Source organism: Miscanthus floridulus, chromosome 5 (genome assembly GCF_019320115.1).
Source record: "Miscanthus floridulus cultivar M001 chromosome 5, ASM1932011v1, whole genome shotgun sequence".
Lineage (NCBI taxonomy): Eukaryota > Viridiplantae > Streptophyta > Magnoliopsida > Poales > Poaceae > Miscanthus > Miscanthus floridulus.
The window spans coordinates 15425259-15444897 of NC_089584.1; the positions used below are offsets into that span (position 1 = coordinate 15425259).

The 19639-nt window shown below is 44.2% G+C and overlaps 1 protein-coding gene across 1 annotated transcript; it reads left to right on the forward strand.

The window, feature by feature from the left end:
* The first annotated feature begins 5076 nt into the window (after window positions 1-5076).
* Window positions 5077-8924, forward strand: LOC136449577 (serine carboxypeptidase 2-like). The gene is made up of 5 exons (XM_066449635.1): window positions 5077-5559; window positions 5695-5790; window positions 8051-8143; window positions 8265-8350; window positions 8430-8924. Exons 1-5 carry the CDS (start codon window positions 5187-5189, stop codon window positions 8706-8708), a joined length of 927 nt encoding a protein of 308 aa, XP_066305732.1. The 5' UTR covers window positions 5077-5186; the 3' UTR covers window positions 8709-8924.
* The last annotated feature ends 10715 nt before the right edge of the window (window positions 8925-19639 follow it).

A 19639-nucleotide genomic window follows, 5' to 3' on the forward strand; every position in this document is an offset into this window, starting at 1 on the left:
TCTGCCATATTGATAGCCAAGTGTTCATCAATGTATGGTTGCATCAATTGTGTACTCTATAAGACACTATAATGCGCTCGACTCACCTCTTTGTAATCATAGTCGTTGAACACTTTTCTACCACTAGTGCCCTTCCCAGCCAGCCTACCCTTGTAACAAGAATTGGGTTTACCAATCCCTTTCTGTACTTTTAGGTATTCTTGACAGCACTCGACGACTTCTTCAGTACTGTAACCCTCTATCATGGAGTCCTCTGGGTATGCTCGATTATGCACGTATCGACTTAGAATCGACATGAACCACTCGTAGGACCACATTTCATTCAAGTAGCAAGGGCCCAGCGCCTATATTTGATGAACCATGTGAATCATGAGATGTGGCATTATATCAAAAAAAGCAGGCGGTAAACACATCTCTAGTTGGTTTTGTGTCTCCACCACAAATTCATGTAGGTCACTCAGCTCTTGCTTGCCAATCGTCTTCTATGAGATCTTCAAAAAGAAGTAGCACATGCGGGTGATGGTCATTTTCAAGAACTCTGGCTTTATAGCCCTGATTGCAATAGGTAGAAACACTGTCAGCATCACATGACAATCGTGAGCCTTGCAGTAGGTTATTGACAAGCCCTTCATCGACACTAGCTTCTTCACATTCGCTGAAAACCCAGTCAGGACTTTTACCCCCCTCAGGAAAGCGCATATAGCTCTCTTCTCGTCTAGTGTTAGGTTGAAGCATGCTGCGGGCAGAGTGTATTTTCCATTAGCCTCAGGTACCAGGTGAAGCTATGACATCATGTTTAGCTGCACCATATCTTTCTATGCTTTCAGACCATCCTTTGACTTACCTGTGTCCAACAAGGTAGCAATGAGACTCTCAAAGACATTCTTCTACATGTGCATAGCATCAATGACATAGGGGACCTCCAAGTCTGACCAATAAGGCAGATACTGAAAGAAGATCGATTGTTTCTTGAAAGGTACGTCTTCGACAGGAGGTGTGCTTCTATCTCTATTCGTCCCATCTGGATTCTTCTTTCCATAGACGAAGCATATGTTTTTCACCATTCTGTACACATGTTCTCCGTTATGACGTCTCTCTGGAGGGGGTTCAATCTCTAGGGTGTTGTCATAAAATCTAAAGAATAATTTGCTGTGGTACTTGTGACTTGTCTTTAAGAAGCATCGGTTCTTTAGGTAAACTATCTTCTTGGATGCATCTAGGTACACCCATGTAGTACCATCCAAGCAAACCAAGCATCCCGTCTTCCCTTTGATCTGTCTAGACAAAGCAAACAACATGGGGTAATCATTAGTAGTAACAAATATTATTGCTCTACATATGAAGTCCTCTTTTCGGAATGCATCGTACATCGGCTCCCCATGCCTCCATAGCCTCTCCATTTCTTGCATCAAAGGCTCGAGGAACATGTTTATATCAATGCCTGGTTGTTTAGGGCTAGAAATAAGAATAGTGAGGAGAAGGTACTTTCTCTTCTGACACAACCACGTTGGGATGTTGTACATGGTCAAGATCATTGGCCAAGTGCTGTGGTCGCTCATCCTCTCATTGAAGGGATTCATTCCATCAGTGCTCAAGCTAAACCATACATTCTTTGGGTCATTGCTGAATTCTTTGTGCTTCTCATCGAACCTTTGCCACTGACTACAATCAGTCGGGTGTGCAATCTTATCATCATCCACCTTGCGCTCATCATCCCACCATGTCATGAGTGCGGCTTCTTTAGGGTTTAGGAAGATACATCTCAAGTGGTCAGTCACTGATAGGTACCACATTACCAAGGTAGGAATTCTTCTCTGGTTTGCATCATTGCCTAATAGAGTGTCCTCTAGGGGCTGAGATTCTTGTACCATATTTTTTGTACCCTTCCTATTCCTCTTTTTCCCCGTGGAGGCTTCATCCTCACCGTAAAGGTCATTGTTCTTGTACTGGCTGGCCCCACACCGGGGACATTTATCCAGTTACTTGAATGTTTCACCATGAAAAAGGGGTTGGGGCATGCATAGATTTTTTCAACCCCCATTGTCAATGGACTTATGACCTTCTTCGCTTGGTATGTGTTGGCGGGAACTGAGTTTGGTTGTGGCAGCACCCATGACAAGAGATGCAATAGATCATTAAAACTATAGTCTGACCAGCCGTACTTAGCCTCCAGGATGAGTAGCTCAAGCATAAAACATAGCGATGTCCAATGTGTTGGACAATCCTTTTCAATACCATACACAATCTCCTTTGATGCTTTTGTCATCCTTTCCAAATTTTCTAGACCTTTCGGGCTATTTAGTAAAATCTCTGGTCCAAGGGCTCGAATCATGTCCTCTAAATCATCTTCATCCCCGACATGTGCTCCACCATCATTATTGGCACCACCTTCATCGTTACCATCCCAACCACCAGCATCACCACCTTGTTCATTGCCAAACTCTGAATCCATTTGTACATCAAGCTCTGCTGAATATTGGGACATGTATTCTAGGGTTTCATCGTCGTATTCCTCCTCATCCTCGTCGTTAACAATAACCATTTCACCATGATGAATCCACACTGTGTAGTCCTCAACAAATTCTCGCATAATCAAATGTGATCTGATGATAGTCACATCTGTCCATGCTATACGGTTCTTGCAATCTTTACAGGGACAAATAATTGTATCCTTATTCTCTATCAATGTCATTGCATGCTTCTTTGCGGCCTCAATAAATTTATCCACCTCTTCACGAAAACCTGCCTTGAACCTTAACGAACCATACATCCAAGAGTTCCTATACTCCATCTTTTACAACAACAACAACAAAACAAACATAAATGACTATTTATTCAAATATATATAAAATGAATCAAATTAATAATTACTTGAGAATAATTGTATATACTTCAGATATATATGAATATAAATCAAATATAATTACATGAAGCATACAAACACACCATGGTAGAAGAAAATTAATTAATGGTCCATTTATCCATAAATAATTAAAATACATATTTATTGGTTACAATAAACAATTTTAAAGACAACAATTAGCAACAATTATATTTTACCCAATATCTTTCATCCAAACCCTAGTCTAATTTCATCAAACATAAATTTACAAAACCGAAATTAATAAAAAAACCAAACCCTAGATCCAGATCTACATGCACATGAAACATCCATAAAACTAACTAATTGTTCACTAAAATCAAGAAACATGGACCAAATAAGGGTATGATCTTGTTCCCCTTTCTAATTTATCCTAGTACATTCAAAATATGGGTCTAATTTGCTTCATAAGTAGCTCAAGCACCATAGAAGAGAGAGAAAAGCAAAACTCTAATTACTCACTAACCAACCATTAAAACTTAAAAAAAACTGTGGAATAACATTTTCTTACCGTCTACAACCTCTCCATCAAAGAATTTGAGACCAAAACCTTTCCCCCTTAGTAGAACAATTTTTGGGAGGTGTCCAAGGCCTCCCCACCACTAGCAGGTCATCGATTCCAAGGGCGAGTTCTACTTCGACCCAACACTGCCATTGAAGCCAAGCTAGAGGATGAGAGAAAACTTGTTATGTCACAACAACTATAATGCAATCTTTTGTAATATATGCACATGAAATAATATAATGTAAAATACACATATGCATGCATGCATGTAAATATATATATGATGCATGCATGCATATATATATATATATATATATATATATATATATATATATATATATATATATTTCTATGCTTGAATTGTGTGATTTAATACGTTCATTGTGCTTGAACCGAAACATACTATATGCGCGTATAAATGTATAATTAGCAGCGTACAATACGACTTCGAAAACCTATTTTGAAAAGAAAACAAAAAAATGAAAAGAAAAGAAAAAAGAAAAAAACCTTTAGTCCCAGTTCGTATTACCAATCGGGACTAAAGGTGCCGGCCATCGTGGCATGTCAGGAGGCACCTTTAGTCCCGGTTGGTGTTACCCACCGGGACTAAAGGTCCTCCTTTAGTCCCGGTTCCTGACCCGGGACTAAAGGACCCCCCTTTAGTTCCGGATGCTTGCTCCCGGGTGGGGAACCGGGACTAGAGGGGGTTCCCCACCGGGAGTAAAGCTCGGTTCTCTACCAGTGCACCTTTCTTCATGGGTTGGAGTGAGTGACCCGAGGAAGAAGAAGGTGCTACAGCTTACTTTATATGTGGGTCATTTGTAGGGGCGGCTGGTGATTGAGCCGCCCCTATAAATTGCAGGTATTTATACACGGGTATTTGTAGGGCGGCTCGTATAACCAGCCACCTTTGCTGTTATATTTGTAGAGGCGGCTGGTCTCATGGCCCCTGAGTACGTCACTGTAGAGGCGGCTCCATCACCAGCCGCCAAAAAAAAAAATTATCCTGGTGCTGCAAACCGTTTTTCACCTGGTGCATATCCTACTCCGTATCTGATACGACGAGCTGAGCATCACAGCCCCGAGATCACTACTGCGCATATATGCTTGGTTAGTTTCAGGGATGGCAGATGAGATGTCACTGCTCCTCCGATCGATCGATCCATGGAGGAGGTGTCGCCGTGCGTCGACCACAAATAATTAAAACTACCACCAGCTCCGATCGAGCTCGGTCGCCAAAGACGCCATTAATTAATGGCACAGTCGCCACGACGAGTCTCGCTTCTTCGCCGATGGCTCGACGCGCGCCATGGCACCATGACCATATATAGCTGATAGCTCCGTCCGTGCCTCGGTGGCTCCTTCCCACGCTCGCTGGCCAGTCACTGATCGATCACGTGGACGGGCGTACGTACCGCTCCGCGACGCTGCAAATCGTTGCCAATCTTCGTCCTCGTCCCTAGCTAGCCATTACTCCTATATCCTTCTCTTTCATGCACGTTCGAATTTGCATGCGGAGCTGTATCATGGCATCATTCAGAGCCGAGATAACGAAACAGCAGAGTATAATGTAGGCCACAAGACCCAACCAACCACACACCACTCCATCATGCATGCTCTCGACGTTTCCGCCGTTCCACTCCAATAATTGGCTCAGCTCACTCGCTCGGCGCTCCTAGCTCATCCCTCCAGGCCTCCTCCACTCCTCGTACAAGTTATCTGTGTCTATATATTTGCTCTGCAGCTCTTCTCCAACCAGTCCAGCACGTACTAATCGATGATATTCCCCTGCGAACGCCAATGATGGCGGCCGCAACTGTCCTGGCGGCAGCCACACTGGCGCTGTCCTGCTGCTGTGCCGCGTCATCCGCCGCCGCCACCACCGTGACGGCGGCGGCGGAGTTGGACCGCATCGATGGGCTGCCGGGCCAGCCGACGGTTAACTTCTCCATGTACTCCGGCTACGTCACCGACGCCGCCGCGGGGCAGGCGCTCTTCTACTTGCTCATGGAAGCCTCCGGCGTGCCGGCGGACTCGGCGCCGCTCGTGCTCTGGCTCAATGGCGGGCCCGGGTGCTCCTCTATTGGCTACGGCGCTATGGAGGAGCTCGGCGCCTTCCGCGTCAACCCCGACGGCGAGACGCTCTCCTTGAACCCCTACGCCTGGAACAAAGGTCCAGTTTTGATTTTTTTTAATTCTTTCTTCGCGCACTACTCGCCTATAGTTTATCCAAGAGAAAGGTGTGTAGTAGCTTGTTATATACTCCATATTTGTCATAGTGGCGATGGATGGATTGGTTTGCTTGCAGTGGCCAACGTGCTGTTCTTGGACTCGCCAGCCGGCGTCGGCTACTCCTACACCAACAACACCAACGATCTGTACGATGCTGGTGACAACAAGACAGGTGAATTGCCGGAGTAGATATCTGTCTAGTTCTGCGTCTATTCATTCTTGTTGAACGTTAGACTAGTCATCCTTCATGGTACTATTCACCGTACGACACACGCAGTCAGCAGTGAGCAGCGGACCAACTAATTACTGACAATGACTTACCACCCTCTATCCAAAACTATCACTAGTAGAGAAATGATCTTTCATCCGCTTCGATTTTAGGTTTTAGTCTCGGTATTTTTTTTGCGTCCAGGAGTAAAGGAAAAATTAGTCCCGGTTGAAGCTACCAACAGGGACTAAGGCCCCTGTCCTGGCACGCTTTCGCAGTAGGCCACCTTTAGTCCCGATTGATGTTACCAACCCGGACTAAAGGTCGACCTTTAGTCCCGGTTGGTGTTACCAACCCTGACTAAAGGTCCTTCAACCTTTAGTCCCGGTTGGTAGGGTGACCTTTTAGTTCTGGTTGGTGTCACCAACCCGGGACTAAAGGTACCCCACAGGTCAATTCAAAAGGAGAGTGTCCAGGACCCTGTCACATGTGGTGTACAGCTGAATTGGATAAGGAGTTTATGCGCGAGGAAAGAGGTCCTGGGTTCGAATCTTACACATCGCAAGAGAGGTCTCCCTACAATTTTATTTATTTTTCTCCTGAGGATGGACCTTTAATCCCGGTTATGTGACCCGGGACTAAAGGCCAGGACCTTTAGTCCCGGATTCGTAGTCCCGGTTGGGAAACCGGGACTAAAGCCAGTTCCCAACCGGAACTACAACCCATTTATCTACTAGTGTATAGGTCATTTTTGCTTTTCTAGATACATATTTTTTGATATGCACGTACATATATACGATATGTCTAGATATATAATAAAAGTTGTGTATGTAGAAAAGCCAAAACGATCTATAAATTGGAAAACACTTCAATCCACCTCAATCTACATGTAACAAGGTGGATTATTGGGGGTGAAAATTTAACAAGTTTTTCACTTCAATCCACCGCAATATATGTGGATTAAGGTGGATTGGAGTGCAGCTAAACAAGGCTTCAGAGGTATCTTATTGTAGAAATTTGATATCTCAACAGCATGTAAACAGATCTATATGTCGCATGTACACGTTCCAAAACCTCAATCACTACCACAAGCAGACGGAATAGCCTTAAGAGCCCCAAAAACCTCAAGAAACTATGAAAACAACCAAGGAATTTTTCATGGCTGGCAACCCTCAAGGAAGGATCACTAAGAGCAGATCAAAGGAAATTCAATTACCTTAAGGCCGATGGTAACAAATGATATATTTTTTCACAACATGAAGGAAACAAAGACTAGATGAAATTTTCCACAGCGTCAAGGAAATATAACAACTGTCAAGCATATATATTTTCTCGAGGGCCGATCCCTAAGGTATTTGTATTGATCTCCAAGGATATATATAGCAAAAAAAAACTTGCGGAAGAATCCCATCACACAATTTCCATGCGTGCGTGCAGTTGGGAATCAAACTTGCAACCTAAGATTTCACGTGAACCTCACCTACCACTACACCCCAAAGTTACTTATGACTAAATGATGTTTCTTTTCTTTTGTATTCACTTTAGTGAATCTTGTAATGATTACTTGAGACCCTAATTTCAATTGAAAAAAGTTTAACCTAAAAATTTTTAGATCTCGTCGAGTACTACTACTTTGGTTTGTCATATCTCCATATGAGGTCGTTTCGAAAATTAAAAAAATGAATTTCAAACTTTGTGAACTCAAAACATAATTTTGGACTTTACATGATTTCGAATGAAAAAGTCACACAACTACAAAGTTGGAAATCTTTTTGATCTCTACAACTTTGATGGACACTTTGTCTTCAACCAATATTAGTATGTTGCACGCTAGCTTTAAAACTAATATATCAAGCTAAGTGCCAATACACATTCACTAGTGCATAACAACTTAAAATTTTACCTTTTGTTGGATTAATGTACCAAGAAAAAACTATATTTCATTCCTGCATGTTGTTGTTCCCTGTCAGACACGATCAATGCACACATGGAAACAGACCTACTGACAGCCAAGATAGTAGTCTTCCTTGTATAGGAGATTTAGTAATCTGTTGTGTCCTGTTGCATGACACTGATATCTCAACAACCTATAAACACATCTATACGTTGTGTATATATACTTGTTCCAATATCTATGAGAAATGAGTTTGATTCTCCAAAATACTTTTCACAAGTGTTGTTGTTCTTGCTCTTATGGACGTTTCTTGCTAATGTTGTTCTGCAGCTCATGACTCATGTGCTTTCTTGATAAATTGGTTGGAGCGGTTCCTGCAGTATAAGTATCGTGATTTCTACATCGCCGGAGAGAGCTATGCAGGCCGGTGAACTACCATAAAAATTTGTTAACTCCATATGTGATAGAGATTGTGCAGTTAATGGTATCTAGAGATTAGATGTACGTACCTCCAACATAATTTGGTGTGATGTTTATTTTTTAGGCCACTATGTCCCTCAACTGTCTCAGGTAGTGTACCGAAACAACAAAGGAATTGAGAATCCAACCTTAAACTTCAAAGGCTTCATGGTTAGAACTCCTTGAGCTCATATTGTATTAGGCTCCCTTAATTAGCCAAAAATAACCAAGTGTTTGGTCAATGCTCTAGGTTGGAAATGCAGTAATTGACGATTACCATGACTACAAGGGCACATTTGAGTATTGGTGGACACATGGGCTTATCTCCGATGAAACTTATGTGAAGTTGTGGGAGGCTTGTAAATATGATGTGTCTGAGAACCCCTCTGAGGAATGTCAAAACATCTCTGAAGTTGCCGGGGCTGAGCAAGGGAATATTGATTTATACAACATCTACACGCCTACTTGTAAGAAGACTTCATTGCATAAGCGCAGGCAAATAAGGGGAAGAATGGTATGTTTGAGTTGATACCAAAATTCATGGTTCACTTATAGCTAATGGTAGTCTTGTATATTGTATTCTCCCTAAGGTTCTTTTGACTATGTAGCTATCTACTGTATTATTCACAGTAGCTCATCAACATGTGCTCCATGGGCCTAGAATGTTAAGTTACATAAGTATTAAATATTTTGTGGATAAATTTAGTGTGTATAACTAATCAAAATTAATTATCTTTACTCTCTCTCTCTCTCTCTCTATATATATATATATATATATATATATATATATAATCTGTAATATAATACCCATTTAGATGCTCTATAATCTCTACTCGGTAGTGATAGCTTTACCAATTATTTTATATGTATTTTCATTCTTTGCATTGCACCACTATGTGTTTTTAATATGTATTTAGTTGGTGGTTTACATGTAGTTTTTATGATTATTTATGTTTTCATTACAACAATAGTGGATATTTATTTAGAAAATAAATAATATCAAATTTTATTATTATTTATGATGGTTAAAATTGAGTGTATTAGTAGATAAATGGTTCTTGTTATTATGAGAATTTCTACGCTTTATTTTTTATATTGAGGCTCCATTGTGGACCTCCAGTTCGCAATATTAAGATATATGTTGTCATCTTTTGCTTAAGTTATATAAGGTCTTGTTGCATCCCATTTTTTGAGATTACAAATCTACATTTTGGCTGTCACTTGTGATCTTATTAGTTGTAGCTATGTTTCCACATGTTAAGTTGTGACTTTAGTGCTTATTGTATCTTTTATTCAAAAAAATTCTAATATTTTGTTAAAAGCATATATATTAGAGTTATGGACTATATCTAGGTGCATAGTAAAAGCTATGCACCTAAAACAGAAAACCGACTTAAAATTTGGAACCGAATTGAAGGAGTACATTCTTTGTTACTAAATGATATAAACAACCATTTTAGCCTGCACCACGACACTCAAGACATTGAATTTGCTAGGCTGAAGAATCATAATTGTGGTAATATTACTATGTAAAAACATAGAGTACCTAGAATTAAATCAGCAATATTTGATGTCATAATGTTCTGGTCAAAACTTATATATAACTGATAAGCAACAACTTACATAATTTATTATCGTTGGTACGGTTTTTGTTAAGGGAATATTTTTCCATAATTGATAAACTTTTAAAATAAATATCTATCCTCACTTATGCTTGTTTACTTGGTCGGTGGCACATAGAGTCTATGCTTACTTTTAATGTAACGACGATAATGTGTGATTTAGAAACATACAAAGCATACTTTATGGTTATTGAATTATTTTGCACAATAGGTTTTATTGGCATTTCGGCATAGATTTGGCAATATTTTTAGGTTACTTTTATAACGACATAAGTTGGTAATTTAGATACAAATTAAAGGTCTCATTTTATATTATCTTTCATAAAGGCATATGTGGGTAAAGTAAAAACTAATTTAGGGCTTACTTTGCTTTATATTTTATAATGATATATGTGGGTGAGATGTAAATTTAATTAGACATTTTATATTGTCTTTTATAATGGTGTAGGTAGGTAATAATGTAGATACAAAGCAGAGGTTACTTTATGTACTTTTATGTATTTTTTATAATGGTAGAAATGCGTTTTTTTAAAAGGTAGAGATTATCTAATTGTTATATTGATGAGTATGGTTCGAGTGAGCAAATTAAAGGCCAAATGTTTCTGATTATAACGATATTCTCTAAGATTTATCAGCTCATGCATATTAACTGCACATTTGTTCAAATGTAGCCCTGGCACTACTGGAAACAGAGACTTTGCCGAGTGCAAAATTCTTTGCCGAGTGTCAAAAATCGGGCACTCGGCAAAGACCTTCTTTGCCAAGTGCTGCACTCGGCAAAGATTTCTTTGTCGAGTGCCAGCAACTCGGCAAATACGGGCACTCGGCAAAGGACTTCTTTGCCGAGTGCCAGACTCTCGGCAAAATCTTTACACTCGGCATAGGCTGCCCGTGAAACGGCGTCCTGTCACGGCCTTCTTTGCCGAGCGCCTACGATTAGGCACTCGGCAAAGATTTGTTTTTTTTGTTTTTAATTTCTTTGCCGAGTGCCCCAGATCTGGCACTCGGCAAAGATTTAAATTTTTTTTAAATTCTTTGCCGAGCGTCTTAGATCTGGCGCTCGGCAAAGAAATTTTTTTTTATTTTTAAAATACTTTGCCGAGTGTCCCCTGGACGGCACTCGACAAAGATTTAATTTTTTTTATTATTTCTTTGTCGAGTGCTCCTGTGGATGCACTCGGCAAAGAGGAAATTTTTAAAAAAAATTTAAAACATTCTTTGCCGAGTGCCTGATGGTTGGCACTCGGCAAAGACACCCTTTGCCGAGTGCCATGCCCCGGCACTCGGCAAAGTTTTTTTGTTTTTTTGTTTTTGGCCTCTAATTTTTTTGTGCAGCCTTTTTAAAGCACCAAGAACTCCTAGTTACAATTTGGGGATTTTTTGTGGCTTTTTGTTATATTTAGTTACTTTATTTCGTTTACTTGAATTTTTCCGAAAATTAAAAATTTGAACTGCACGTGGTACGAATAATGGAGTTTAATGATTCGAAAATTGATAGTCATGTTAGTGAGTGTTGTGAGAGGCCTCGGATCCGTTCCTGGATACGGCCTCTCACAATACTCACTAACATAACTATCAATTTTCGATTCATTAAACTCCATTATTCGTACCACGTGCAGTTCAAATTTCTAATTTCCTGAAAAATTCAAGTAAACGAAATAAAGTAACTAAATATAACAAAAAGCCACAAAAAAATCCCCAAATTGTAACTAGGAGTTCCTGGTGCTTTAAAAAGGCTGCACAAAAAAATTAGAGGCCAAAAACAAAAAAACAAAAAAACTTTGCCGAGTGCCGGGCCATGGCACTCGGCAAAGGGTGTTTTTGCCGAGTGCCAACCATCAGGCACTCGGCAAAGAATGTTTTAATTTTTTTTTAAAATTTCCTCTTTGCCGAGTGCATCCACAGGAGCACTCGGCAAAGAAATAATAAAAAAAATTAAATCTTTGCCGAGTGCCGTCCATGGGGCACTCGGCAAAGTATTTGAAAAATAAAAAAAATTTCTTTGCCGAGCGCCAGATCTGAGACGCTCGGCAAAGAATTTTTTAAAAAAATTTAAATCTTTGCCGAGTGCCAGATCTAGGGCACTCGGCAAAGAAATTAAAAACAAAAAAACAAATCTTTGCCGAGTGCCTCCCTGATCCGGCTCTCGGTAAAGCCGCGGACTTAGCGGTTTTTGACCGGCCGGGCAGTCACAGCCAGCCACCCCGCGCCCATGCCTGCCCACCCCCGCCTCCGCGCCGCGCGCCGTGCCCACACCGCCCCGCTCACCCACGCTGCCACCGGCCGCCCACGCCACCCGGCCGCCGCGCTGCCCGCACGCCCGCACGCCCGAGCCGCCAGCACCGCCCACGCACCCCGGCCGTCGCGCCGCCCGCGCGCCCAGCCCCCCGCGCCGCCTTGCCCTCGCTGCCCACGCGCTCGGCCGCCTGCGCGCCGTGCCCTTGGCCGGCCATGCCCCCGGCCGGCCCTTCCCCTGGCCATGCCGCCCGCTGCCGTCGCGCCCTGCCGCCGACCGCGCCGTGCCCTCGGCCGGCCCTTCCCCTAGCCGCGCCGCCCGCTGCCCGCGCGCCAGGCCGCGGCGTGCCCCCGGCTGGCCCTTCCCTCGGCCGCGCCGCCCTGACCCCGGCCGGCCCTATGCCCCGGCCACGCCTTTTTTCCGGCCTTGCCCTGCCCCCGGCCACGCCCCGTGGACCACCCGCCCCGACGCCATCCGTGCTCGACCCTGTCCCCGACTCCGCCCGATCCCGACACCGCCCGCCCCTACCCCGTCGCCTGTCAGGTATGCCTTCTCACTTATTATTGTCGAGGTAGTGGTAGTTGTAGTAGTATTAGTTGTACTAGTGGTAGTATTAGTACAACTAGTGGTAGTATTAGTAGTAGAATTAGTGGTAGTAGTAGTAGAAGTAGTGGTAGTAGTAGTAGTACAACTAATGGTAGTAGTTGTAGCAATAGTGGTAGTAGTAGAAGAACCAATGGTAGTAGTAGTAGCAATAGTGAAAGTAGTAGTACAAGTAGTGGTACTACTTGGATATATTCTTCTGCATGGATTGATATCCAAACTACATGGCTTCTGTTGAGCCATATGTGCTTGTCGGCCATCGTGCCGTTGTTTTTTGCAGGTTTTGGAAACCTCACCGTGCAGGGGAGGTTCTGCCAATTTTTTTGTAAATGACAGTATTTTGTTCCATTTTTGTAGAGAAGAGTCCGTCAGAGTTGAGTCGGAGTTCTCGCCACCGTGTCGGTCTGCCTGCACCGCGTCGTCTCGCCACTGCACCGACCCGCCATGGCCCCGCTAGCCTGACTCCGTCGCCACCCTAGGTATAACCCCTCTTTTTGTATCATTGTCGTAGATCGCGTAACCCAGTTAGGCATCTCCTGTTCGAAAGAGATACGGTTGGAGGTATGCAGATCTTTGCATATCTATGACCGTATCTATTTTGGATTGTCCACGCTTTTTAGATAGCCCGCGGATGCGTAGATGGGTTAGTTTCCATGTTCTGCTCTAGTCCGAGATAGAGTTTCAGCATCACCTCCCTGTTGTTTTCTGGATACACACTCTTCTTTGGCAGGACGTGTATCTGGAGAACAGCGGGGAGGTGCTGCCGAAATTCTATCTCTGATAGGAGTAGAGCATGGAAACTAACCTCATCTATGCATCTGCGGGTGGGATTAGGACCTATCCTCACCTATTAGACAGTAGGAACACCATGTAGATGCAATTGATGGTTACATTACTCGCCGATACATATGTTAGAGGTTGGATGACCGTAAGTGGATGTACACGAGCTGGAGAAGTCAGAGTGATTACACCACGGAATGGATGAACAAGACCGATGCTTTCTTGATCAGTGCATTTAGCAACGCTGCTAAAGGACATTGCCTAGTTTTGTGTCCCTGCAGCAAATGTGGAAACAGGAGAAGGGTAAACAAGGTGGAAATGGGTAAACATCTTGTGAAGAATGGATTTACGCCGGACTACACCCGGTGGGTCCACCATGGTGAAGCCCATTGTATGAGAGAGGAGGTGGTGAGACCACGGGTGGAGGCTTTTGATGCTGATGCCGGGGTAGCAGACATGTTAGATGACTTTCACCAAGGACAGTTCGATGAGGGACGTGAGAAGAAGGAGATGGAAGCAGCCGCATAGGCGTTCTACGATATGATGGACTCGGCACAGAAACCCCTTCACGATCGGTCAACGGTGTCTCAACTGGATGCCATTAGACGCTTAATGGGGTTGAAGTCCGAGTTAAACTTAAGTCAACCTAGCTTCGATAAGATGTTGGCCGTGATTGGCACATTGATTCCAGAGGGCCACATTCTGCCGAAGAGCATGTACGAGTCACAGAAACTCCTTCGAGCACTTAAGATGCCGTATGAGCAGATACATGCTTGTCCAAAAGGGTGCCTCCTATTTAGGAAAGAACACGAGCATGCAAAGTTCTGTCCAAAGTGTAAATCCTCCAGGTACCTGGAGGTAGACTCTGATGATGGCCAGAAGAGGCAACTTACGATCCCCATGAAAATCCTATAGTCCCTTTCGTTCCTACTGAGGATCCAACGGCTATACATGACCGAGGAATCCACGAAACAGATGACATGGCACAAAAATGGCAAACGGTACAATCCTGACAAGATGGTACATTCATCCGATGGTGAAGCTTGGATCTGCTTTAATGACAAACATCGTGACAAAGCAGATGAGGCTCGTAATGTACGTGTCATGTTGGCAACAGATGGGTTCAATCCTTATGGAATGATGGCTGCCCCATACACATGTTGGCCCATCTTTGTTATCCCCCTTAATCTCCCCCCTCGGTGTCTCCTTTCAATGACATAACGTATTCTTGTCGTTGATAATTCTTGGACATCCAGGGAGTAATATGGGTGTGTTCATGGAGCCCGTGTTTGATGAATTGGTCCATGCTTGGGACAAAGGGGTATGGACATACGATCGAGCTACAAAGACAACCTTCAAAATGCACATTTGGTACCACTACTCCCTACATGACTTCCTAGCGTATGGGATATTCTGCGCCTGGTGTGTTCACGGGAAGTTCCCATGTCCAATATGAAAGGAAGGTGTGAGGTTTATTTGGTTGCAGAAGGGTGGCAAGTATTCGTCATTTGATAGACATCATCAATTCCTACCTCTTGACCATCCATTCAGACAAGACATCAAGAACTTTATGAAAGGCGTCAAAGTGACAAACCCTACACCATGGATGATGAATGGTGCCGAGGTTCATGCTCAGATAGGTGCTCTCATGCCCAATGAAGAAGGTGGTTTTGTGGGATATGGTGAGCAGCATATGTGGACTCATATCTCGGGCATGCCGAGGCTCCCCTATTTCGATGACCTTCTTCTACCACATAACATTGATGTAATGCACACTGAAAAGAATGTCGCCGAGGCACTTTGGCAACACTCATGGACACTGAAAAGTCTAAGGACAACCCAAAGGCTAGAGTAGACCTGGCAACGTTGTGCGATAGACCAAATCAAGAGATGCAACCTCCTAGTCGTGGCAAGACCTGGAGAAGGCCTAAGGCTGATTTCGTCTTGAAAAAGGACCAAAGGAGGGAAGTACTTGAATGGATCAAGAAGCTAATGTTCCCTGATGGGTATGCAGCGAATCTAAAGAGGGGAGTTAACTTAGGCACTCTGCGAGTCAACGGGATGAAGAGTCATGACTACCACATATGGATTGAGTGGCTTCTTCCGGCGATGGTTCGAGGCTATGTCCCGAAGCATGTCTGGCAAGTGTTGGCAAAGTTGAGCTACTTATTCCGCCAGCTTTGTGCCAAGGAGCTCTCTCGGACCATCATTGATGACTTAGAAAAAGCGGCACCCGTGTTGCTCTATAAGTTAGAGAAGATCTTCCCACCCGCCTGCTTCTTGTTGATGCAGCATTTGATTGTGCACCTCCCGTATGAGGCACGGATGGGGGGGGCCCATGCAGAACCGTTGGTGCTATCCAATCGAGAGATGTCTGAAGACTCTTCGCAAAAAATATAGAAATAAAGCCAGAATTGAGGCTTCCATTGCAGAGGCATACATTCTAGAGGAGGTGTCGAACTTCATAGAGAAATACTACACTGAGAAACTTCCTAATGTTCATAATCCACCACCTCATTACAATGCTGGCGAAAATGAATCGAACCTCAGCCTTTTCCAAGGGCAACTTGGAAGCGCAAGTGCATCGACCACTAAGAAATTGAAAAATGAAGAGTGGCGCAGTATCATGCTATATGTGTTGACCAACCTTGTCGAGGTGCAACCGTTCATTCGGTAAGTTCTAAACGAACTTGTTTCATTTTGCTGTATGTCCTTGTTTTGTCGTCCAACCCCCTTGTTTCTCGTTGGTACAGGGAATTTCTTCATCAATCCTGGCATGGATCAAGGCAACCTACCCCGCAAGAAAATGATACCCTTCTTTCACGGGGTGCGGGACCAGGGAGCCCCGATTTCATTTGTTGGTTCAAACAGAAAGCCCAAACTAATGCGCCTATAAGTGATGAGTTAAGACAGGTTGCAAATGGCTATGCCGTTAGGGTCAAGTCATTTACCGGTTATGACGTGAATGGATATCGTTTTCACACAGCAAGCTACGAGCAGAGTCGGCCCAATCGACAAACCATAAACAGCGGAGTTGTTACGCCCGGCACTGATGGACTCGACTATTATGGAAGAATTGAAGAAATCTATGAACTATCATTTTATGGTTCCAAACCTCTTACTCCTATCATATTCAAATGCCACTGGTTTCATCCAAGTGTAACGAGACGACCCCTAAGCTTGGGCTAGTCGAGATTCGATAGGATTCTATCTATCTAGGAAAAGATGTCTACATTGTGGCTCAACAGGCCGTCTAGGTTTATTATACGTCATACGCGTGTAAAGACGCCGAGCATCTTAAGGGTTGGTCTATTGTGCATAAGGTATCGCCACATGGTAAACTACCTGTCCCAAACGATGAAGATTACAACTTCAACCCAAACACATATGATGGAGAGTTCTATCAAGAAGAGGGGCTACAAGGGAGGTTTGACATAGACTTAACCGAAGATATAGGAATGGAAGTAGATAATGAAAGGGATGATGACGAGGACGCTGGAGACGAGGTGCGAAATCTGAAGGACATACAAATGCTTGAGCGATTACATTTCGGCAATGACAATGAAGACAACATTCCTCCTTCGGATAGTGTTGATGAGTTGGACAATGTTGATAGTGATGACAAGACCTATGATCCAGCTAATTTCAATCATGAAGATTATTTCTAATACATGTAATATTATGTTTTTTGTAATTATGTTTTATTCATTTTTGCATATATTTCTAATACATGTAATACTATGTTTTTTGTAATTATGTTTTGTTTATTTTTGCACCTATTTCTAATTACGTCTTGTTTTTCTTTTTTATTGCAGGTGATTGAACAAAGATGGCGGGCGACCGTCATAGGTCTGTGAACTCGATTTACCAAAGACCATGCCGGTCGCAGGAGGGGGCGGAGGGGGCGGTAGAGGGATCGAACAGGAGGAGGAGGACCGCTAGCCACAGGAGGGGGCCATCTCCTCCCACGCCACGTGAGGAGGACCGCCAGCCGTAGGAGGAGGTGGCGCCCGTGGATGAGTCAAACGAGGAGTTGGTTCGGCAGACGGAGGAGGAGGAGGAGGAGGAGGAGGTGGTGGAGGAGGAGGAGGGGGGGAGGCGGCAGGCACGGGTTCCGCTTCCTCCAACTCCTCTTTGAGTGTCTACTTGCGAGGTCCCGCGAGCCTCCCACAGGTTCCACTTCCTCACCAACGCCCAGTGATTTGCCCCGAAGGACAAAAGTAAGTAACTGTATATGTTATCACCACTACTTCATATGATATAATGAAAAAAACTAATAATTTTTCTTAATTACTTGTGCAGGAACTGGGTGGTTGTGTCGGGTGGTAGCGCACGGCTAGTCAACGGCATCCTAGGTCTTCTGTGCAGGCAGCACTTCCCCGGCATTGTCACGTACGCATCGAAGACGGAGCCGGCCTACTCGTTTGACCACTACGTCGTCGCCTCCGATGCGGAGTACCCCAACAAGGCGGCGCAGGTGAAGGCAGAGTTTTGGGTAAGTCTCCCTTACACAACATTGCTCAATACGTCGCATTCATTGGACTTTTCTTGAAATAATGAATCGATACATCGCTTTTGTATGCAGACTTATTACAGATGCGAGGAGGAATTTGAGGCCAGGGCAGAGCAGGCGACTACCAATGCCTGTAAAAAACTCGTCACCGACATGCATCATGAGGCGCGCATCTAGGCCATCGTAACCTACTACGGGTCGAAGCTTGGAGAGAGGAAAACCAAGAAAGACGCAAGAGAGATGCAGCTGACTCGGGAGCAGTACCTTGAGGTAAATGAAGAACATCAATATTGATTCGATTTGAGATTAAGTTGGTTTAATTTGATCTTCTTATATGTCCAATACTTGATGACGTGTAGGTGATTCCCTGGTGGTGCCAAGCGTATCCCGAGTGCTGGGCGATGATGGTGGACAGGTGGTTCACGGAGGAGTACCTCAAGATGCACAGGGATGCCCGGGACCGTCGTTTACTGATGCAAGGTCCAGCACACCATCAAGGCAGCCGCAACCTCGTCGGATACAAACAAGCATGGGTACGCGAATTGATTTATCTGTTGTCACACTCAGTTCTGTCTGATTTCTAATCATCGTGCTGTCTTTCTCGCAGTCGGCGTCACATAGTGGCTAGGCTTGCTCGGACTTCCAGGCATGGTGTATGGCCCACAAGGGTAAGGCGACGTCCGACGTCTCCTTCAACCTGGAGGACCCGCCCGAGGCATACACGAACCCGAGCGTCCACTCCCGCATCAGTGAGTACACTGAGGTGGCGAGGTCGCTCCATGGGGCAGACCACGATCCGAGCACCCATGACTTTGATGGAGAGGCCGTCATGAGGGCGGGGCAAGGCAAGAAGCATGGGCGGTTCTGGCTTGGCGACGGCGTCATCGACACGGCCTCTACTCCCTCTCTCTCCCAGATCCGAGCACGGAGCACGAGCGAGAGCCCGGCCATTCACACATGGCCGACCGCTGCACAGCACCGGGTCGACGCACTCGAGGTTATTCCTGTTTTACTCGTCATACATTGATCTTTACACACCTTAATTAGCTTTGCATTACTGAAACATTGGAGTGAAATATTGCAGGCCCGGCTGGAACAAGAAATGAAGGAACGTCAGGAGCTGGGGGCCCAGTTGGAGGCCGAGCGGTCCGAGCGGCAGGCCCAGGCGCAGAGGCTGATGGACATTATGGATTTCCTACAAGGGCTTGGGCAACGTATGGGCTTGTCTCTGCCACCTGGGCTGTTGGTTCCACCTCCGCCTCCACGTCCTACAGCTGCAGCTACTCCTGTGAGTATCAAAGTTTTTTACTTTCGCTTGTGCTTTGCTTGTATGGCCTTTATCGTCCTAGATTAGCTATCAAAATAATCTGGTCTCACATGCAATCTTTTCTTCTTTGTGCAGTCTCCATCTGACGGTGGTTCGAATAATCCACCTCATGCACCTACGAATGATGCATCTGGGCCTTCACCACAGTCGCAGTGGCCGAGATGAGTGCATGTTGTATTTTTTACATTTGTTGTTCACTTGGTGATGGACTTGTGATATACTTGTGATGCACTTGTGGACTTTGATGGACTTGTAAACTTATTTGGATGGACTTGAGCACTTATTATTATATATTGTGATGGATGTGATATGGGCGGATGGATGTGTAGATGGATGAGATATATATGTGATGGATGAGATATATATGCGATGGATGAGA

Bases quoted from the DNA above. Each gene is read 5' to 3' on its own strand.
- LOC136449577 (XM_066449635.1), top strand. From the start codon at position 5,187: ATGATGGCGGCCGCAACTGTCCTGGCGGCAGCCACACTGGCGCTGTCC. The intron at 8,144-8,264 runs GCCGGTGAACTA...TTTATTTTTTAG, and splicing joins CGCCGGAGAGAGCTATGCAG to GCCACTATGTCCCTCAACTG. The intron at 8,351-8,429 runs GTTAGAACTCCT...TCAATGCTCTAG, and splicing joins TAAACTTCAAAGGCTTCATG to GTTGGAAATGCAGTAATTGA.